Source organism: Lissotriton vulgaris, chromosome 5, assembly GCF_964263255.1.
Source record: "Lissotriton vulgaris chromosome 5, aLisVul1.2, whole genome shotgun sequence".
Lineage (NCBI taxonomy): Eukaryota > Metazoa > Chordata > Amphibia > Caudata > Salamandridae > Lissotriton > Lissotriton vulgaris.
Window position 1 is genome coordinate 1,779,105,454 of NC_141693.1, and position 23,998 is coordinate 1,779,129,451.

General features: G+C 47.4%; 1 protein-coding gene across 1 annotated transcript in view; it reads left to right on the top strand.

Moving 5' to 3' along the window:
- Window positions 1–6,690: 6,690 nt before the first annotated feature.
- The window catches only part of CCR10 (C-C motif chemokine receptor 10), a 127,166-nt gene continuing 109,858 nt past the window's right edge, over window positions 6,691–23,998 (top strand). The window contains exon 1 of the mRNA XM_086920484.1: window positions 6,691–6,749. Within this exon, the coding sequence (XP_086776610.1) occupies window positions 6,720–6,749 (30 nt within the window). The 5' untranslated portion in view covers window positions 6,691–6,719. The remainder of the gene's footprint in view (window positions 6,750–23,998) is intronic.

Consider the following 23,998-nt stretch of genomic DNA (forward strand, 5'->3'; position numbering starts at 1 on the left):
TTAAAAGCCACGATACGAGGCAAACTACTAAACATCAAAGCCAGAATGAACAAGGGCAGGAACAAGAAAATAGTCGAACTTGAGGAGCAGATCAAAGATCTCGAAAAACGCCACTGCACTAACATCACAGACAAAAACACCCTGACTGATCTGACGAAAAGGAAGTACTATCTTAACAAGATACTAAGTGAAAGAGCAGGCACATGGATCAATAAATATAAATCCATAAACCTATGCTCGGCCAACAAGGCAGGGAAGGCGTTAGCATCCTACCTGAAAGCAAAACAAAGACAACACGCGATTGCTGCAATAACAGACAAGACCAAAGGAACACAAACAACTAACAAGGGTATTTTGAAAGTGTTCACAGAATTCTATGAAGAGCTGTACAGGGCGGACGGGGGGCTAGCAGCGGACGGGGGTGCGGTTTTACTGGACAAACTTGACCTACCAACGCTCACAGCAGAACAGAGGACATCGCTCGATGCAGACATAACAGGAGCAGAAATAGAGATGGCTATAATAGCACTCAAAGCAAACAAAGCGCCGGGGCCTGACGGTTACACGGCAGCCTTCTACAAACAATTCCTACAGCTACTTAAACCCACCTTGGTTGCAGTGTTCACTCACTGTGTCCACGAGGGGCGGATGACAGACTCTATGGCAGAGGCAAACATCATAGTTATACCGAAGGAGGGCAAGGACCCTCAATACCCTCAGAACTACCGCCCAATCTCGCTGATAAACGCGGACTGTAAGATATACGCCAAAATTCTGGCGGCAAGGCTTAACGCGCTCTTGCCACTCCTAACCCACAACTCGCAAGTAGGATACCTCAAGAATAGGCTGTCTCAGGACAACACTAGACTCCTCTGCCACCTCATCAACAACACAGCAAACAGCGCAGATCAGGCAGTTATGATCGTGCTCGATGCAGAAAAGGCCTTCAACAGGGTCTCCTGGCCCTTTCTGGACCTATGCATGGGGAAGTTCGGTCTAGGAACCAAATACAGGAATATGGTCATGGCGCCGTACAACAAACCCAAGGCCTGAGTCGTAGTGAATGGTGGCTCGTCAGAGCCAATCACCCTAGAAAGGGAGACAAGACAGGGGCGCCCGCTCTCTCCCGCCCTATTCCTGCTAGCACTAGAACCACTGCTAGCCATGATAAGGAACAATCCAGATATCAAAGGCATCCAAATTAGAGAGAACACGGTGAAACTGGCAGCGTACGCGGATGACGTGCTGATCATAACAAAGGAACCGACTACCTCTGTATCGGCATTAATGAACACCATAGGAGTACGCGCGGGTCTCAGGTTATAAGTTAAATAGGGAGAAATTAGAGTGTAAACCCATGAACGTCCACAAGACCCTGGGTACCTCAGGACTGGCTTGGCAAACAAAACCCTTAAAGTACCTGGGTCTCCTGTTCGGCAGAGACTTGAGGACGACTCTGGCGCACAACGAGGAAGCCATCTTAAAGAAAGTTAAGTGCAAATTAGACTCCTGGTCCCCTAAATACATCAGCTGGTGGGGCAGGGTGGAGACGATAAAGATGATGGTGACACCAATGATTAATAACATATTAGGCATGCTGCCACTAACAATGACGGATGACTTCCACAAGAAGCTAGACAACATGATAAACAGGTTCATATGGAAGGAAAAGAAACCTAGGATTAAGCATGGGTGAATTTTGCGAATCTGGCGTTCGCGAATTTGCGTATTTGCGAATTCACAATCCGCAAAATCTGCAAACTCTCGCGAATTTGCGGATTTTTTTTCTTTTTTTCGCAAGGGTTTCTGCCAGTTCGCGAGGGTTTTGTACCAGTTCGCAATTGCGAACTTACTTGTCGGATCGCAACGGTCGCGACTTTGTTGTTTCTACGTCTGGTTCATCATCACAGGTTGACAGCAACCTCTGTTTCACCACTGCCACCCACTGGTTCACCCATGCCACCCTCTGGTACATCACTGCCACCCTCTGGTTCATCACTGTAGATTATGGGGGGGGAAAGGAAGCACACCTGCCTTGCTTCAACTGACATGAATTAATTTGGGGTTGATTAATGTGTCACTGAATTTAAACTTCCAGCCTGACACCTGCTTCCTTATCTGTACTTTGCTTTCTGTTGCAGTGCAATTTTTTTTTCCAGGACCTTTGTGGCCTACTTGTAGCTATTCTATGAGCCTGCTGTGAGGGTCAGAGCAAGGTCATAGATTAGTTGCAAGTAGGCAACTGAACTCTGGAGGGGCCCCTCAGGAAGCACTACAGGGAATGGTTACTAATGATGAGTTTGAACTTTTGCACCTGCTGAGTGCTTTCAGTTTTGCAAAACTCGTTTTTCTGTGGGGCACTTCCTTACTCCCACCCCCCCCCCCAAAATGGACTCCTTGCAAAAAAAGTGCAGGCAAATGTCAACCTGAGGAGTTATTCTGATAAAAATCATCATTTTCAGAAGGTTTATGCTGCTTGCTGGTGGATTTCTTGGGCAGAATTGCAAATTTTGTAATTTCACGAGTGCGAGATTGTTGCTGCCCGCCGCATCTACGTGTTCGCAATTGCAAACTCTCGCGATGCGTTGCCAAACTCCAGCGGGATCCTGCAGCAAGATCCAAAATGGCGCAGCACTCGCAAAATATTGAGAAAAACAACTAAGCAAACGCTGAATGACGGTAAGTGAACTCCGCGCGCCGCAATATTGTATCACCAATCAAAAAAATCATACAATACATGCACAATCTCAACAAGATCGGACACCAGACAGACCACCTATACAAACTCCTACGCCCCCACACGTCAAATCTAAACACCAAAACAATTGGCTTCTGGGAAACACTGCACAACGGACACTTCAGCGATGAGGAAAAAAGCCGCCTCTGAGTCTCAGCCTCGAGGAACAAGGTCTCCCTGCAATTAGCCCAAACAAAACACTGGCTTCTGCACAGGGCGTTCTGGACACCAGCGCGCCTAGCGGAGGTGGGCATCAGAGAGAAGGAAACGTGCTGGAACTGCCAGAAAGCAAAGGGGGACCTACCACACCTCATCTTCGACTGCTCCAAAGTTAAAACATTCTGGAGGAAAGTGTGCGAACTCATTAGCACAGTAGTTGGGGGAAGCATACAGCCTGGGTTCGGAGGACTAGCAACCGCATTCATGGCCCCAGAACTAGGAAGCAGAGGAGACAGGGATTTGGTTGACATCCTACTCACAGCAGCAGTCAAAACCATTCTAGCGAACTGGAAGAACACGGCTAGAGCGACATTTAAGGGATGGGTCAACTGGGTCACTTTCCTCAGGGGAGCGGACAATATCACGGCTAAAAACTTGCCCGACCACACAGCGAGGAGCGAAATGTGGGCCGCTCTAGACGCGCACCTGGAGTTACACAAACCTTCGTAGAGGCACAGAACGTGGACCCCCCCACGAACGCCACACCGGCAAGAGGTTTACAACTAACACATGGGCATGTCCCCCCAAGCCCCCTCCTTACCCTCTCTCTCCCTCCTTCTTTCTTTTCACCCTTTCTTCTTTCGCATTTGGGGGCCTTACAGGAACTCCGCATCACCAGGACCAGCCTACCCAGCGGCATGCCTAATGTAACCACAAAGGCACCAACCATATTACCTGTATCGCCTCTTGCATTACCACTGTACTGTATTATACAATTTCTCAATAAAAAGCGTTTGAAATTAAAAACAAATAATAATAATTTTAAAAAAAGAACTTGAACTACGACAGAGAGCCCAAAAATGGGGAAAAAGGTCCCATAACCTGAATTGGCGATGATTTTTACAAGAACCTACACGTTAAGAAGGAAGACTCTGTTTACCCTACTAAGGATACTGGAATTGAGAAGCCTATTAAAGACATTGAAACTGAAACCTGAAAGAAAACCCAATACTACTGGAGTGAAACCTGAAGGAAAAGCTACACAAAAGCAACGCTCTGGTCGGCCCCACCAGTGTCCCTCATCACCTGGACAGTCTGCAGCCTAGGGCGTTTGACTTTCTACTACCGGTTTACTAACAGGTTACTGTGGAGCCTGCTGTCACTTTGCTGCCTGGGAAGTCACTGTCCTGTTGCCTTGGGAGAGTGTCTACAGTATGAGTGAACAGCCCAGAGCTTAAAGGTTGAAGTTCCACTGGCAAGTGCTTCTGTACTTAAGGACCGTTGTGAGAGAGAAAACCGTTTTTCCTTATTGTTTTTCTATTAAAAAAAAGGGAGGTGTGTTGTATTCCTGCTGCTCAGCCTAGAATGTTTGGTGTGGGAGCTAGTTAGAATGTTGAGTGTGAAAGACTGTCAGTTGGATGAAGGGCTGAGCAGCAGGAGGCTGCTCCTGGTGGGGGTTCGTCTTCCTTTAATCTTGTACCATCTAACCTGGAATAAAGTACCTACAAGAAACTACATGGACTGCGCTACATTTATTTACAACAAAAACAGACAAGATTCGGAAAAAATAAGGGCTGATTGACATCTAGACACACACCTAAATTCATTCCTCATGGACCCGCCTCTTCCGGGCATGCAGGATTAAGCCTCCCACATACACTTCTGCTGGTGGGATGTTCAATGGGTCAGCTGCCCCTTCGATCACACATGGCCCTTCTCACTAGATTGCAGGGGAGCTGATAATTCAAAATGCAATAATCATCCAATAAAAGAATTCCGAGTTAAAACACAGTCAAGTGTAAAAAAATAAATTTAGCCAGGAGGCAGGATTCGGTTGTGCGTGCCACCCGATGCCACAGTGAACAGAGGGGCAAAGGCCTGCAAGAAAAAAAGCAAAACTCTGTGCCTGCCTTCAAAAAGTGCTCTGACTTTTCACCCCTGCCCTATGCTTCTAGTGGGCTTGTGGTACAATGCCACAAACAGGGGTGTGATGCTAAACAAGCATTGTGGACAGCTTCCTGCTCACGAGCACAGCTGCCACGTGCACACAGGAAGCTGCCGCCAGCAGCAGCCTACACTTTGCATATGGTTAGGCCTGCCCTTGGCAGACGGTGGCAGTTCAATGCACAGAGGCTGCAAGAGCATTCATACATTCATCATTAGCCTGGGAGAGCCCATTCAGTCCCCTCGTTCCCTTATGACTTCCGGGGTCCGCATCCCAAATAGCAATTGCAAATGAAAATGCACATTTATAAAAAAAACTTTCCTGTGTATGGCCCATGGTTTGTCTACAGAGGAGAAGCTAAAAAGATAGCTTCATCACATAGAGAATATGAGCAATATTAGTATATGTCATACCCGAGTGGGCCTAAATTGTTCATTCGATCATAAATGTTTCATTTAAAATGTGATCACCAGCCAGTTTTTCCCGTTTTTATTGGCGTTTTAAATGTTGCATTTTCTGTAAAACAAAGAGTTGTATTTTTCATTAAAAATGTTTGCATCTAGATTAGATTTGCAGGCAAGAGTTTAGGCTTCTGTGGAGAACCGGTGGGTTCCTGGAATGATAGAACAACCTACATACTTTGGTGAGTAATCGGTCGGGTGAACAGAAAGTGATGTCACTCGAGGAACCTGACATCACCCACTGTGAGAAGCCAGACTAATATTTATAGGAAGATACTTTATTTAGAAACGCAGACGAGCTTTATTATGAAATACAATGACAATGCCAAGTGGAGCAAAACTTAGAAAAACATGGGCCTCACATCTGATAAACACAGAGGGGCACATTTGGATGGCGGGAGGACGTTGTCCGCCCGCCATCCCGTCGTAAAAAAGGACCGCCTGCCATAAGGTCAGGGATCTCGTGGGTGCCATTAGGATGCGCCCGCCAGCATTCCTAACATTGTGGCGGGCGGTGCACTCAGCACCATCCGCCACAATGCCAGAAAGGCATGTTGTGCATGGAACTGCAGGGGGGTACCATACGTACCCCTCATGTACACCCCCCACCCCCCAGAGTCCCTAGGGGCCTGCAACGGGCCCCCACAAGCAATTCCCAATGCCTATCCATGGCAGCAATGCCGCCATGGAAAGACATGCTTCCACCCTCATGGTAATATGGCTGGCGGTGTCTAACAGACACCGCCACCATATAAACTGCTTTTCCACCCGGTAGGCAATCGGGCGTTTTGCCTACCGGCGGAAAGCAGGCGGATGGTCTTCCCGTCCGCCTGGGTCCCCCCGCCATGGAAATGTGGCGGGGGTAAATTGGTAGCGGGCGGAGGTTTTTGGCGGGCGTATCACCACCGCCATGCGGGCAATGGCGATCTGCCTGTTATCCTAATGTGCCCCAGAGTGTGTGTAATATAAAAACTAAAATATTGCAAAACATATCTATTAAAAATAGAAAACGAAAGTAAAAAGAAGGTAAAACATTTTGAATATAAAACCACGTTTTGAGAAATTGAATATTAAAAACGAAAAGATTGAAAAACACTAAAACTCGTTTGCCAGAGAGAAAAAATAGTAAAACAAAGTTAAAAATTATATTAAATATTAACAAATTGAACATATCAAAACTTCACTGTGGTGAATAATCAGCAAAATTGCACCAGCTCTAGACTTCGTCTTTCGGTGCTTTTCAAGAACAGCAGTCTCCAAGTGGGCATTTGCTGTTGTAGTAAAAACCAAAAAAAAATACCACAAAAATAATCTGAAAACACCCCCTTCCTCTCCCATCTCTTGTGTCACTGTAAACCGAGCGCCAGTCTGCCCTGTGTGAGTCACGAAGAGAGCAGCAAGGCAGCAGTCTTCTGACATGGAGAGTCAAATCGAGCCAAGCACGGCGGTGAGTACCGGCCTGACTGTGCTACTAGTACCAAATGATTCATCCCGTCTCCATCAGACCATGACAGGACATTCTCTCTTTAGGTATATGTCCCCTGCTGCTCAGCCAGTGTGACTGTGAGGTAATAGAATGCTGATGTGTGCATGGTTTGAGTAAGGGTCAGTTGGAAATTGGGTGGGCTGAGCAGCTGGATGCTGCTACCAGTGGGGCATCTTTTATACCAGCTTTTCCTGTAACTTAAGACTCTCATCCTAAAGAATAAACTTTATCCTGCTATCACCATACTACTGACTACCCTGCATCTTCATTTACCACAATGGCGATGAGGATGTTTTTTTTCATACCAACTTTTCCTGTAATTTAAGACTCTCATCCTAAAGAATACACTTTATCCTGTTATCACCTTACTACCCTGCATCTTCATTTACCACAATGGCATCGAGGATGCTTTTTTCATACCAACTTTTCCTGCAACTGAAGCCTCTCATCCTAAAGAATAAACGTTATCCTATCACCTTACTACTTACTACTGGCTACCCTGCATCTTAATTTACCACAGAAGAGTTTCCTTTTTTAATTTTAAATGTCATCGTTTTAAAATCGTGTATGCTAGTTTGTGATTGTTAAAAATGAAACTAACAAATTTAAGTACAAAAATGTCTCACCAGCTATGCCTAGATGTACGAGGTTTTTTTAGGCAGAGGATGGAATGACGTACAAATAATAAAATCCTCAAAATAAAGTACATATTGTGCAGCCTTGAAGTTCTTTAATGTGACCTCGTGTCTGTTACGTCTGATTTCAAAGTGTCATATTAATTAAGTATGGTGTGAAGAAACATAGGCAAATGTGTGTGACATTGAGAAACTAGGCACTTCATAAAGAACACAAAAATTTATTATGTTTTTTAATTCACAAAATCCCGTGGTTTCAATCTATCCTAATCTGAGGATGATTTTAATACACGAAGAGTTGATAAATGTACTTTTTCTTTCTCTCGCCATCTATCACTGCATATCTTACATACTTTCCTTCTTTCTCCATCTATTGCTTTCTTCCCTTTCTTTCCCTTTGTATCTCGTTTTCTTTTTTTTCTGTATCTTTCTCTTTTTCTTACTATTTTCTCTATTTTTCACACTATCTGACTTTGTTTCTTACTTTCTCTATCTCTTTTTTTCTCTCTCATCGACAAAAGAATAAATATTATGATTTTTTTAGGATATAGATTTGTAGGGGTTCGCCATTGTTGGACATAAATGCATAAGCTATTCCCTTCTTTAAAATCACACAACTACAAAGTGGCCATGGGAGAGGGGTCTAATATTGTGGCTCCCTTTAAATAGAAATGGCCTTGTCCTACAAGTTAAATCTGGGTACTCCATAGATAAACTTTTTTGTGCACCGAAGACCATCTTCGGTGCACACACAACAGTCTCAGTTTCTGATTTCCAGAATCAGTATCAGGGCATATGTGAATATCTCATCAAGTTTACTTTTGAATTGGCATCCTTGTACCCGTAGTCCTGAATTTATAATGGAATAAAGTGAAGAAGGAACTCCCAAAGTTCCAGTAGGGACACATCTACTCATACTGTGGATTATCCACAGTCGGAAGTTTAGGATTGGGGTGGGATTCTGGGCAGACAAATAAATGCATGAAACTCCCACAAAGTTGGAACATTGTGAATACTTACATCTTTTACCATGGCCATTACCACCATAAGCGGAATTGTAAATCTACCCAGAATTATTTAGTGCTCCTCCTGGGTGGGAAAGAGGCAGCAACATTTGAAAGTTTGCAGGTGCAGAACAGGGTATTTCTCCACCAGAATACTATTCTATTGGTGTTCCAAACAAAAAATAAAGTATCAAGCCTAACTGGTCAAATCTGCCCTGTGGACAGACCGTAGGAATTAGTGTACAGTAGAGAGGCTGCTCCTAGAAATCAATAATTACTCGTGAGGTTCACAAACTGTGGGAGCAAAGCTGCGATTAATATATTTCCGAGCCCTAAAATACAGTTTGTGATCCTTTCCCCTGTGTGCCAAAGTATTGTTTTAAATTTTGGGTTCATATTTACGCCACTAGTCAAGGGTCCTTAAAAGTAAGTTCATCTTTAAAATCTCTGCTTCATTATTTAATAGGGTGCACGAACCTTAGAACTATGGCAACACAATATTGCACTAAGGAAGCATTCAGTTAACAGTATTCATTCTCTTTTTCTCTTGATTCCAATGTATTTTTATAATAGGAACAGCAAATTACAGACAAAGCCACTTTTCGTGCAAAAGAGGTACAAAAAAAAAAAGCAGAGACGCAAGCCAACAAAGTGTTGGCATTGCCAATAGGTCCCAGCCTTTAAATGGTGAACGCTGACCTATTGGCTTTTCAAATGGTTGTCTGCATAGGCACTCTACACATGGTGTATGCATAGAACACGTGGCGGACATCTTAGAACAGTAAGAGAAAACATTCCAAAATGGCTGTCTGTAGAGCACACGTATTTTGGTGCCTCTGGGCCCTGGAAAAAAGAAATGAGAGGAGCAGCTCGGGGGAAGGTTGGGGATTGCCGGATGGAGTAGGTGTAGGTGCTTTGGCGTGGCTGCTCTTCTGATGATTATGTGACTACAAAGGCCACCACCCATCCTTCTTACTGAATCTTTGGTATCCCCTAAAGTCTAGGGTACATGACGTTTTGAGCATGACAGTATCCCAGGTAGGATTCACTTGGGCACACTTTAGGTGTAATCCCCCACCTTAGGTTACAAGGTCATAGGAGTCACCTGATTTTCACTACAGTAGGGATACGACAGCCCTGACGAATTCCCAGACCTCTTTGGCTCTTTGTGTGGGCAGAAATATGTTGGTTTATGGAAAGATGGACTGGAGACAATATTTTCTCTAGGGTCCACTGACACACTTGGTTTTACTGTACCTCAGGTCCTCACGAATAAAGGTGATAACCAAGGAACCTGATGGTATTTTTAATCAACTGCATCCCGCTTTTGTCCTGCAAGTTTTATGTAAGAACTCCCTCCGCCCGCCAAAAGTCTTCGCGGAGGTTGAGTCCACCCTGGTAGCACCATCTTACTAGGGTGGGGAGAGGATGCCTATGTTGAAGCATGACACAATATTGTGTGTGAGGCATCCTCTTCTATCAAGGATGGCCTCCTAGACCATCTCAGACTACTCATGACTTAAACTTAGAGCGATTAGACTTCTTTATTCCACCACGTATTCATACTCTTTACATTTAGGGTCCGATTCCGATTTCGGCCGGATCGGTCACTTCCGGCCGGATTCCTTTCAGACCAAGCCATTCCGATGGGATCGGTCGAAAAGGAATCCAACCCGGATTTCCGGATTGCAGATGACAGGCTCGGAGAGCCTGTCCGCAGTCCGGAAATCCCGCAGTACTACCCAGGTCGCCTCTTTATGACCGAGGGGGTACGATGGCAGCTCTTCACTGCCTTTTCGTGCCGGTCTATCCGGCATGAAAAGGCAGTCAGAAGCTGTCTCTGGGGGTCCCCAGCAGGGCCCCCATGGGTGTGAGGCTGCCAGATGGCAGCCTGGAGGCACCTGTGGTACACCTCCGTTGATCCCTACACCCGGTGGCAGGCACCTTGGGGTGCGGCCACAGGGTGCAGGGATGAACTGCACCCCTGCTCTACACAGTGCAGGCATGCATTCCGCTCGGAATGCATGCTTGCATTGTAAAGTATAGGTGGTTCGCATCGTACTAGCAGGGCTGTAACCGACGACAGCAGGTCGGTCGGTTACAGCTCCTGGCCGATGTCGGACGGACTCAGGTCCGTCCGACATCGGAATAGGCCCCTTAGTGTTGGCAAACTACTTCTTTTGTAGTTATTGTTTCGTGATTAGGGACAGTGGTGTTGCCTCGTCTCATCCCCAAACTCTCTCTTTAGTGGTTTAAATTAAAACAAATAGGTTATCATCAATCTGCATAAATCATGTGATTCAGCTTCTAAAACATATGTGTTTTGGGGTGCCCTGTTGGATGCTCACAAAAATTCAGATCACTACTGTTTTTATTATATGATTACCCTGACCAAAAGTAACAACAAGGATGCACAAAAGAGAATTTAACATTTTTAATGGACAATTTCTTAGAAATTCTGCGAAAATGTAAGTCAAGACAGGATCTGCTATCTGAGGGAGTGCTCCTCTTTCTTTTATTTTTGACCCACTCTGAGGATGCCTAAATAATGATCAACATTCTGCATTCACCTCTGACCACCCACCCACCCACACACCCGCCAATAAATCGTCCAGTCAAAGACACCTGATTAACAAGTGTTCTGCTGAAATTATAGGTGCGAAATATCCTCCACCCTTCACTTCTCTTCTATCAGACAAATCACCAATATCAATACATTTATACTTTGACGTCATAGCTAATCTATAAAATCTCCAGTCCTGCAGTACCCATACATAACTTTCCCATTGTGAACATCCCTGTTCATGACCTTTATACATAGTATGAGTCAATAGACTTACTTTCTGCCAAGATACCAGGACCCAGATTTACAAAAAGATCATGCAATGCAGGGCAGCAAGCAAAGTAGAACTAAAACCTTGGGGTTTCTATGTCCCCAGTTCATAAGATGCATTAGGGTCATTGATATTTTGCTTTCAGAATTAAATCCTCACATGGTGTTTCTGAAAAACAAACTGGATGTACAGTAGGTTAAAAAAGTGCATATTCAGCTTTCGTTTCAACCGTAACAAAAGTGCATTTGGTGCACAGGCAGATGCAGGTTCATCACAGATCTCCCCTCCAGGCAGACAAGAATATCCAAATATGGTGGTTGGGCCTCTACTAAGGGAGAAGAGCCAACGCCTCTGCTGACCTGGAGGGCCAGTGGGCTGCCTGGGGACAAGAGGTTACTATGCAATCATTTGATAATCCCCAGCGGCTCTTCCCTGGCCTAATAAAATATATTTGGAACCCGATCACAGGTACTTTACGGCATACACATAGCAGTTGTTTAGGCTGAGTTGAGTACTTCATTGCTAAATGAACCAGGCCTGAGTCCTGCCCCTCCGATCTACCTTGTACCATCTGGTGTCATATTTTTACAACATTTTTACCATGAGAGTAGATGGTCATCTGAAGTAATCCAGATGAATGCTTTATGTATTGAAAGGGGGGTAAGAGCTCTGAATGGAAGGACAGCAAGTGATGGACAAGGGGCCACTACATTTGATAATGGACGATGGCAAAGTCGAATTGATTATGTCATCTGTAACTTGGCGATTTGGCACCTAATGACTGACATGAGGGTGGTCTGTAGACAGGAGAGTGACCATAATCCCCTATGTATCACTCACAAATTATGGGGTAGGGAGGTGGAGGGCTCAAACGATATAGGAGAGGGGACACCAGAGATCGTTCCAACGAACCACATGAGAAGAGTAAAGTGGCCCAAAGTAGCGGTGAATAAAGAGGCCTTGGATAGTATTACCAAGGAACTGGAGTCTACCACTGTTGCCATGGAAGCTATGTTGAAGTTGGGAATGGAGGGAGGTATAGAAATGGATGAGATCACCAACCTCCACTGTGCATTCTTTAGCCTTATAAGAGGTCACTTTTATAAGGCAGCACGGGTGCAACCTGGTAAGAAACCCCCCCCCATGTCAAGCAGGGTGGTATAACGCCCAGTGTAGGGCAGCAAGAAGTTTACTGGGAATGGCTATTAAGAGTAAAGTTCCAGCTGCTGTGAGGGAGGCGAGGCAGGTGTATAAGACCAGTGTTCTCCAGGCTAAGAAGGACTGGGATGAGCAGCATTGGTTATATCTTAAGGCTGCAAGTTCGGCCAAAGATTCCAGATTATTCTGGAATATAGTTAAGTGGGGGAAAGGTGGCATACCCGAACCACCCTCAAACCATGTCTCACAGAGTAGCTGGTTGGACTACTTTGGGCCCCAATACATGTGTCGCCCGGAGGACATCCTAGGAGAACCAGTAACAACTACAGTTTTCAAAATACCACCTTTTTCTAAAACTGATGTAGCAATGGCCCTAGATTCAGTGGCGCGGGGCAAAGCCCCGGGTCCAGACGGGGTGCCCGCCGATGTCTTTCTCCACGAAAAAAATTGTTGGGGGAAGTATATCTTGAACCTGGCGAATGCGGTAGCTTTAGGGGCACCAGTGCCAAAATCGTGGCGGGGGCAGTAATAATACCCGTATTTAAAAAGGGTGATAAAACTATACCGGGGAATTACAGGCCCATCAGCCTAATAGACACGGTCCAGAAGGTTGTAGGAAAAATTACCCTAATAAAGATCATGAACTGGGTGGAAGAATCTAATGTATTATCTCCCTATCAAGCTGGATTTCGCAAATTGACCAGTACAATAGATCAGATCTTTAGGTTTACCTTGTTATATTGGAAAACAGTGCAGCTGGAGAAAGGTAGTCTGTACGCAGCTTTCATCGACCTGCGTGCAGCTTTCGATCTAGTCCCCCGTTTCTTGCTGTGGAAAGTCTTAAGCGAGATGGGTATGCCAGCTGAGACTCTATCCCTGGTCATGAGATTACACGAGGCTAATTATGCAAAGATCCAGTGGGGTAGGCATGGCCAGGTATCGGAGGAGTTCCCAGTGGAAAGAGGGGTACGCCAAGGCTGTGCCATGGCGCCAACACTTTTTTCCCTATATATTAATGGTGTTGTGGAGCGCATGTTATCTTCGTCTGTCGATGCTCCAATTTTGGATGGTTTGAAAACCCCAATATTACTTTTTGCAGACGACACATTGATATTATCTAAAACCCCTAGTGGCCTTCAGCGTGCCCTGAACATGTTTGAGGACTTTTGTAGGGATCGTGGCCTCGAAATAAATGTGGCCAAAACAAAGCTTATGACCTTTAATCCTCACCCCAGCTTCAGAGGGAACTTTTTCTTGGATGGCCAGAAGGTGGAAATAGTATCAGACTTCGTCTATCTGGGAGTTCATATTGACAAGGGTGTTAAGTGGAAGAAACATATGGAACTGGCGGCTCTTAAATTCCGCCAAAATACAGGTGTCATAAGTGCTGAGCACAAAAAATCACTGACTAGACCAATCAAGCCGGCACTTCAGGTATATGAGGCCAAAGTAGTTAGCTCTGCGCTATATGGCGCTGAGCCTTGGGGCTATGACAACCTGGTACCACTAACACTCACAGAAAATAAATTTCTCCGAAGCCTTACTGCACTACCTAAAAGTACACCCATGAAGCCGCTACGTTGCGAGTTGGGTAGGAAAGCCATATCTGATATGGCCAGATTGCGACCCATTTTATATTGGCGCCGCATCTGGGTCACTCCTGAACTCGCACATTACGCAAGGGGCTTTCTGGATGTAATCAACCGGGATAAATTCCATAAGATAGGTTGGTTAGGGGATTTGCGTAGAACTTTGGGGACTTTGGGCTTGAACGAGCTTTGGGAGAAACCAGAGGATGTGCAGTTTCCGGCTAAGGAAATTATAAAAACAAAGTACTGGGAAACAGTAAATCATAGGAACTGGAATGATGCTGACGCTTCTACTTTGGAGGGCCAGTATCTTGAAGTGAAATTTTGCCCTTCCCTTGAGTCTTACTGGGACATTATAACTAAGCCTCAGGAAAGGAAGTTATACTTCCAGCTCAGGGTGGGGTCCATTCCTATTAGATCGTTAACTGGAAGATGGGCCGAAGGTAACTCTCATATTTGTCCATCTTGTAAAGTCTGGACAGAGTCTATTGCCCATCTACTGTTTGTATGTGCTTAGTCACTGCACCAAGGTTGGACACCATGACTCTGGGACCTCATCCAGCCACGTCATCTCATACCGGCTGTTTCAATGATTGAAAAGCTCCTCCTGGCGATTGTTGCATCAATCATACAGGGGTTCAAACGGCGCATGTACTCGTCCCAGGAGCGTTTCAATCATTGAAACAGGCTTACATTCAGAGCCTTTCCTTTGTTTACCCCACCAGCCGGTATGAGATGACGTGGCTGGATGAGGTCCCGGAGTCATGGTGTCCAACATTGGTGCAGTGACTAAGTGGTGAGCCCTGACGAATCTGCCAGAAGGTGTGAAGGCAGAGAAACATGTTGACTGCAGGTATTGGTATGCAAAACTAAGCTACCAATCTTTTTAATTCATCAGAACACACCTAATTTAAGAATAAAAATTGTGTCACAGGTGTGCCTGGTGATTTTAATCACTTGTTTTGTCACTCTGAGGAGGGATCATTTGTGCTCCTTGCTTGCACTCGATTTATTTATTTTCCACATGCTCAGTTGCTTTATTTGGACACTTTTTTCTTCTTTTCTGAATCAGAATGACTACCAATGATGAGAAAGGGGTCTTAAGTTGGTAACATCTGCCGTTAGCCCCAAGGATGTGCGCCCGTGAGGTGTCATTCTGTTTCATCACACTTTTTTCACAGGCAGTAAGTGTGGTTGGGTGTACTGTCTCAGTGGAGCAGACACTGGTGTTTCTCTGTGTGACTGTCAGGTTGAAACCTGTTGGGAATTTCCTTTATCTATGGAAAGATTTGTTGTCGGATGAGACGCATCTAGCATACCCAACTACAAAAGAGGGGATGCCTAACTGGAAGTTGGCAGTTGTGCTCTCTCCAGGTGATTAATAATAAGTGCCAAGTAACACAGTGTTATCCGACGTCCGGGGTACAGGGTTTTTGTTATTGGCTTGGATTGGCTTCTTGCCAGTGGTCTGAGCAAGGTCACACCACTGACAAGGTGGAGCATACTACACAAAAATAGGCAACCCACAGTTATTACATCTGTGTGTCTCTGTGTGTGTAAATGCTTTCAGTATGTCAGATAAACAAAAAGAGAAGAGAAACAGAATGATAATGCCATTTGCTGGGGATGACACAAGTGTGGTCAATTTGGCAAGTGACAATTTTGGCCGTCCTTGCAGTGGTTCACATCATGCTGCGTTATTAATATTGGGCAAACTCACATTTTGGATTAAAAGTTATGAGTATGTGTGTGAGTTTAGCTCAACTTTTACTAGAGACTTCTTGTGTCTCATTTTTCACGGGGGTATTTTCTTTATATTTAGTCTTTACACCCTCCCCGCACTGGACATACACTTCTTTTCATATGAGAAAGTTATCGATGATGATAAGTACGTGGGCAAGCTGGTGAGAACCTGCCAGTAGCTCCTCCGGTGGTGCGCACATGAGATACTTTCTCATTTCTCTACACTTTTTTCTTTGTGGTACCAAATATACTCAATTTTTGAGTGTTGTTTGCTGAGTGATCTGACTGGCGACTGGTTTCTCCTTTCTTGGTTGTTTTAAATTACTAATCAATTAGGCTCAGGGGATTAGGTCTGAGTGCATAAAAGAGCATCTGAGTTTGGGAAAAGATAAGAATATCGCCCCATACAAATCCTATATACATATAAAGTTGATGAGAGTGCCCAATAGTGCTAGGTCTTTGATGTTTGATTAAGTGACAATTGAACCCTAGGGGGCCCATTATGATGTCGGGCCCTCTCCAGAATTCCCCCCGCCATATTAGAGTGGCGGGGGGGACCACGGCGGATGGAAAAACCGTCCGCCGCTTTTCCGCCCCGGTCGCCTTGCGGCCGGGGCGGAAATGTTTAATATGGTGGCGGAGTCTATTAGACACCGCCAGCCATATTAGCATGGGATTTCAGACATGCCTTTTGCCGCCACGGAAAGGCATGCGGTCTTCAGAGTGAAGGAGGGGTGGGGGTTGCACACGGGGGGTACCTGTGGTACCGCCCTTCATTTGCATAAACAAAGCGGCAGGCACCGTGCGGTGCCTGCCGCTTTGTTTATGCAAATGCTGAAATGCATTTTTAGCATTGTGGCGGGCGGTGCTGAGAGCACCGCCCGCCACAATGCTAAAAATGTAGGATGTGCCCGCCACTGTAGCGGGCACATCCTAATACCCCCGCGGGACCCCCGCCCTTCCGCCCGTCATCCTAATAGGCCCCTAGGTTTCCTGTGACCAGAGTTGCTTTAACTTCCACTGGCATGATATTTATTTTCTTCCCACTGTGTGCAAGGTAAATAATTCACATATTATATGCCATGATTATTAGTATCATCAATATCAATAAGCAAGAGAATATTCATGTCTGGAATCATGTGCCACTGCTGTGTCTAAGACAGTAACTTTTTAAATAGACCCATTGATGACAGCATTTATTGATATATATTTATTGATATATACCATGTGCCCACCCACCTCCCTGCATGCATCCCCTGGCACAGATGCACTGTAGGGACCCCTTTGTTTACTGACTGCTACACTTTTCATGTTATAGGGCGGTTGGACAACCGATGCACCTCCACCGTGCGTTTGGCGGTCCATTGGACTGCCAAACATAAAATAAGTCCCAGAAAAAATAACATTTTATTTAAATTGTGCCATTTTCTCATGCTTTAAACTTCAAATATACATCATGTGACTATGTGCGATGTACTTTTTTGTATCTGATGGACTGCAATCAGTTTACCGCAATGACCTAATATTCTGCATTGCTAATATATACACTAAGGGCCCTATCACTATTGTCGGTCGGAGTTGCCTCCGACCGACACCATCTCGTGTGGGAACCGATCCGACTGTAGGTAGGCAGTTCCGGACACCGGATTACAATGTGACCGCACATGGTGCAGTCGCAAACTCCCATTTCTTTATGGGTGCTGGTGTGGTGGGCGGAAACCGCTCACAGCACAAGCTCCCATACAGAAATGAGAGTTTGTGTAAATACCTGCACCGGGTGGCAGGCATCTCATGGTGAACAAAGAAAAACCAAAGGAAAGGCAGTTCGGGCTGGACTGTTCCCATGAGGCACAGGGTCAAGGCTGATTTGTATATGGCCATGTCTGAACTGGGGTGGTGTGGAGTGCAAAAAAACGATGGGTTTAGGCCCTGATCTCTGTACTGGGGTGAATGTATGACATTGTTCTGCATCTGTCCATCAACTGTTGTTTTGCAAACAGGCATCTCATGGTGCCTGCCACACGGTGAAGGGATTTTCAGGGGGGCACCATAGGTGCCCCCAGGCCATCCATCGTAGGCCGTGTGGGATGAGGGCCCTGTTAGGAGCTTTCTGACAGCCTTTCCATGTCAGAAAGGTTGACATGGAAAGGCTTTCGGAAACCGACATCATAATCACGATGGCCGAAACGCAGTCTGTAAGGGAATATGATAGGTATACAACTTGCCGGCGGGCTTCCTGAGCCCGTCTGAACACAGTTGGATTGACATTGAAATTCAGCGATCAGGCTGTAAACCTACGGTGTCGGTCGGTAAGCCTCCGACAAGCGGTCAGAGGCTTACTGGCCGACATCGTAATAAGCTGCTCCTCTCTGGTCTTTGCTTCAAATGTGGTCTCTCCTGGGATGATCATTAATCTAGTCCAAACCAGTAAAGGTGTTTTGATTAATGTCGATAAGTAAGGCCTTGGCTGTCCTTTGGTAGCCTGGCCTGAGTGTCAAGGCAACCTTTTCCATAAATTGCCTCCCCATGCGCTTAATCATAGGCGCTACAAACAGTGACCTATATCCAAGCACTCCGAACACTTTCACCTGTTCCTTGATCATAAGTCAAATACACCATATATCACCCATCATAGGAATAGGCATTGGTTACAAACTGATCATCACAAAGAAGAAACACATGTCTAAACCTGATCATTAATACATAGAATAACCATCAAATATTAATTTAATCTCAAATCCAGAGCACTACACAGTTATTTCATCATGGTCTGTCAAGGTAGCAGATCCAAAACATTATTATTGAGACATCCAAAGTTCGATGACACGCAGGTCAGTATCAAAAGAAAAAAATAGCGGACACGTGTTGCATTGGGGATTACTTTCTCAAGGCTTGATAGTGTTACAAGCAAGGCAATTCGAGTTGTGGCGCATAATGAATAAGCGTCCAGTAGTCCTCAGAGCCCCAAAGTCCTGAAGCCGTAGTCATGCTAAAAAAGTGTAGCAAAACCCCAATTCATCAAAGTATATGCTGTGATATCGAGGGCTATACTCAGCCCATGCTGCACAAATATCCCCATAGAGGCGTCTAACCTGTCCGTTATCGCACCTACGTGCGGTAACGGACAGGCTAGACACCTCTACAGCTTTAGCGTGACTACGGCTTCAGGACATTTATGACTACATCTTTTACTTTTGCTTTGTGTGTTGCTTGATTTGGCCCTAAGTTTAACGGTGTCATGGCCTTATAGGTCTGTGGAACAGAGGACCTTTTACTCTGTTGGTGTGACTAGTCCTTGGGTTTCTAAGGACTACTGGATTCTTATTTGTTACGTGCCACAACTCGAATTGCCTTGCTCATAACGCTATCAAACCTCAAGAAAGTCATCCACGATGAAACATGAGCAACAAGATTCCCTGAGGCTGACAAGCCTGTAACCAGTCTTTCATGCACCGGCAGGCATAAAGTAGCTGGCGTTCCTGAATGCACCCTGCCCAAGCCACTCTCAGCGGCTGCAGCTGAGTATAGGTGAATTGGCCACATGCTGTCCAGGTGGCTAACTTAGTGGAAGCTGCGACAATCCTTTCTTGGGTCCCTTGCCTGGGTGATGGTATGCAGATGCCCCCATGGCGTCCTCGCTTTTGTTACTGGAAATCGCAGATCAATTTGTAGTTCTTGATGCTCCCAGTGACTCCTTCCAGCACAAAGATCGACTGTATCACACAGCACTGTAGTGGGGCTGAGCCTTGCATTCATACAGTGTTAAGTTAGCATGAGCTTATTAGAGGTTTAAACGCCATTTTACCTTTTGCTTTCTTTTGCACATAGCACACACGATAGATATTGTTTAGAGTTAGGCTGAGTGTTTTGCTTCACATGAGAATAACTTGTTTTTCTACAATGCTAGACTTGCTTCGTAAACTTAGTCCGAACAGTGAGTGCCAATGCCTTCAAGGTTATATCAACACTGTTGCTGTTGTTCAGGAATGATCAGCGCACGTTCTAAACATAACATATATGAGGCTGTGGACAGCTCAGATACTGGCGCCTTTAATAATACACTGTGTAGGCATGATTGAACACACTTGGAGAACATTCGTATACTGAGAGCTTGTGCAGAACTCGATGTGATTCACTCCTGCTAATCTTTGAGGTATGGGGTTGCCTATGCAAGCCTAAGAGACCTTCTTTAGTTATAAAATAACCTTCTAGCAAGGGAGGGTGAAATATAGGTATATATTTAACCTGCTTCCATTTAGCATTATAACATGCTTTCTCCCTTTGTATTTTATGGAATCGTAACTATGCTGACTATCTTATTTCTTATCATATGTCTGCTTGTATTAGCTAAGATGCTGCACCTGAGATCACGGCGTTAAAATAAACATTTTAAACTTGCTCATGTCTCCCTTTACTCCCTGTTATGGATTGGTATAAGAGTATAACGAAAGAGTGCTCATGTTTCCCACCTTACCTGAGGTATCCTAAGTCGCATGTTCTAGGTTGTCTAATCATTGGTAACTTTGCTATAGGATGACGGCAGCAGGCTTAACCCCGAATGCCAAGAGGGGCCGCCATGAAGGAATTCACTATGCTGATCGGGCAGGAGCTCTTATGAATTCCTTCATGGTGGCCCCTCTTGGCATTCGGGGTTAAGCCTGCTGCCGCACACGGCTACACCGTTACCGCTCAACAGTCTTTTCCATGGTGGCCCCTCCTGGAATATGAGGTCACTGCCTGCTTTCACACAATTAAACAGTCCTTACCGTATAAGGCACAGCTTTCCAAACTTTTCATGTTGGTGACACACCTTTTTGTGAAAAAATTCTCAGGGACACGGTAACGCGAGCGAGCACAGCGAGCTAGTCCAAACCACCCACAACCCCACAAACACAACCTCTCACATGCACAACCCCACCCCCCCACACACACACAACCCACCCCCACAACCCCATACACACCCCCCCACACACCCCCACCCCCACACACCCACACAAACACACTCCCCCACACACACACACCCCCCACCCCCACACACACACCCCCACACACACACCCACACACACAATCAATCAATCAATCAATCAATCATTGCATTTATATAGCGCACTACTTACCCAGAGGGTCTCAAGGCGCTGGGGGGGGGGGGGGGGGGGGGGGGGGATCTGCTACTGCTCGAACAACCAGGTCTTGAGTTGCTTCCTGAAGGCGAGGTGGTCCTGGGTCAGGCGGAGGTGGGTGGGGAGGGAGTTCCATGTCTTGGCGGCGAGGTAGGAGAAGGACCGTCCCCCTGTGGTGGCTCTACGGATGCGGGGGACGGCGACGAGGGCGTGGCTGGTCGATCGAAGCTGGCGTTTGGGAGCGTAGAAGTTGAGGCGGCTGTTGAGGTATCCTGGGCCTTGGCTGTGTAGGGCTTTGTGTGCGTGGGTGAGGAGACGGAAGGTGATTCTCTTGTTGACCGGGAGCCAATGCAGATCTCTCAGGTGTTCGGAGATGTGGCTGCGACGGGGGATGTCCAGGATGAGTCGTGCTGAGGCGTTCTGGATCCGCTGGAGTCTCTTCTGGAGTTTGGCGGTGGTTCCAGCGTAGAGGGTGATGCCGTAGTCCAGATGGCTGGTGACGAGGGCCTGGGTGACCGTCTTCCTGGTCTCGGTGGGGATCCACCGGAAGATCTTACGTAGCATGCGCAGGATGTTGAAGCACGACGAGGAGACGGCGTTGACTTGTCTGGTCATGGAGAGGGAGGAGTCCAGGATGAAGCCCAGGTTGCGTGCATGGTCTGTTGGTTTGGGTGCGCTGCCTAGGGCAGGGGGCCACCAGGAGTCGTCCCAAGCGGCGGGTGAGGATCCCAGGATGAGGACTTCCGTCTTATCTGAGTTCAGTTTCAGGCGGCTGTTCTTCATCCAATCGGCTACCTCTTTCATCCCTTCGTGAAGGTTGGCTCTGGCGGTGGCGGGGTCGTTGGTAAGGGAGAGGATCAGCTGGGTGTCGTCGGCGTAGGAGATGATGTTGAGGTGGTGCTGGCGTGCGATGTCTGCGAGGGGGCTCATGTAGATGTTGAAGAGGGTTGGACTGAGCGAGGAGCCTTGAGGGACGCCGCAGATGACTTTGGTGGCTTCAGATCTGAACGGAGGGAGGCGGACTCTCTGTGTCCTTCCGGCGAGGAAGGAGATGATCCACTCCAGGGCCTTCTCCTGGACTCCGACGTTGCTGAGGCGTTGTACTAGGGTACGATGGCAGACAGTGTTGAAGGCCGCGGAGAGGTCGAGGAGGATGAGGGCCGCTGTTTCTCCGTTGTCGAGCAGCGCTCGGATGTCATCGGTGACTGCGATCAGGGCAGTCTCGGTGCTGTGGTTGGCCCGGAAGCCAGACTGCGAGGGATCGAGGGATCCGTTTGTCTCGAGGAAGGCGGTCAGCTGCTTGTTGACGGTCTTCTCGATGACTTTAGCAGGAAACGGGAGCAGCGAGATGGGGCGGTAGTTTTTGAGGTCGGTGGGGTCAGCCTATGGCTTCTTGAGTAGAGCGCTGAGTTCGGCGTGCTTCCAGCTCTCCGGGAAGGTGGCGGTGTCGAAGGAGGTGTTGATGATGTCCCGCAGGTGGGGTGCGATGACAGCGTCGGCCTTGTTGAAGACGTGGTGAGGGCAGGGGTCGGTCGGAGATCCGGAGTGGATGGAGTTCATCGTGCGGACGGTGTCTTCGGTGCTGATCGGAGTCCAGGCGCGGAGGGTGGTGGTGGGGGGCGGTGGTTCGGTCGTGGTGTTCGTCGGTTGAGTGCTGAAGCTGTTGTGTATGTCCGCGATCTTGTTGTGGAAGTAGGAGGCGAGGGAGTTGCAGAGGTCTTGCGAAGGGGTGATGTCGTTGTTTCCGGCGTTGGGGTTGGAGAGCTCTTTGACGATGTTGAAGAGTTCTTTGCTGTTGTGTGCGTTGTTGTCCAGTCGTTCCTTGAATGCAGTTTTCTTGGTGGCGCGGATGAGTTGGTGGTGTTTTCGGGTGGCGAGCTTGAGGGCAGTCATGTTGTCCGGTGTTGGGTCTACGCCAGGTTCTCTCGAGGGCTCGGCAGTTCTTCTTGGAGCTCTTGAGTTCGTCGGTGAACCATGGGGCTTTCTTGCTGCCGGGTCTGCTGGGCGGGGTCCTCAGGGGGGCGAGCTCGTCTGCGCAGTCGCTGATCCACTTCGTGAGGTTGGTGGCCGCTTGGCTGGGGTTCGTTGTGCTGGTGGGAGGGTTCATGCTCAGGGAGGACGCGAGCTGGTCGGCTGTGATCTTTTTCCAGTTCCTGCGTGCAGCCTGTTGCTGGTGGTGGTGGAGGTGGATCGTGGTCCTTGCGAAGCTGAAGTGGGCGCAGCTGTGGTCCGTCCAGTGGAGTCAGGTGGCGTGGCTGAAGGCGATGTCCTTGCTGGATGAGAAGACGGGGTCGAGTGTGTGTCCGGCGTAGTGGGTGGGGGTGGTCACCAGTTGCTTGAGTCCCAGGTTGGCGAGGTTGTCCAGCAGGGTGGTGGTGTTGCGGTCGTTGTTGTTCTCCAGGTGGAAGTTGAGGTCCCCTAGGAGGATGTAGTCAGCGGAGCAGAGGGCGTGTGGGCTGATGAATTCGGCGATGTCTTCGCTGAATTGTGTGCGTTGTCCAGGGGGTCTGTAGATGAGGGTGCCTCTGAGGGTGGTCTTGGGGTTGATGTGGACTTGGAAGTGCAGGTGCTCGGCGGTTGCGAGGGTGTCATCGGTGTTGGTTGTGATGCGGATGGTGTTCCTGTGGACAATGGCGATGCCTCCTCCGGTGTTGGTTGATGCGGTCCCTTCGGATGATCTTGTAGCCGTCTGGGATGGCGATGGCGATGTCAGGCGCTGAGGAGGCGTTCATCCAGGTTTCCGTGAAGAAGGCGACGTCTGGGGCTGTGGTGTCGAGCAGGTTCCAGACCTCGATGGCGTGCCTGTGAATGGAGCGGGTGTTGAGCAGGATGCATTTCAGGTGGCCGCTGCTGTTGCTCGTCTTGGTTGGTGTAGTTGTAGTGCAGGTCCGGATGCAGGTGAACTTGCAGGAGTTGCAGCAGAAGGGTCCATGGGTGCGTCTCGGGGTAGCTCGGTAGCAGCCCGGGACTCGGCCGGCGTTGAGTGCGTTTAGGGTGGCGGCGTCGTACGTTCAGCGGGTGGGCTGGGGTCTGCGGGGGCCAGGGGTCCTGGCGCTGGGCGTGGTCCAGGCGCGGACGGACGCAGACGGGCTTACCTTTGGCGCACCTTCGGCGCTCATTCGGTGCT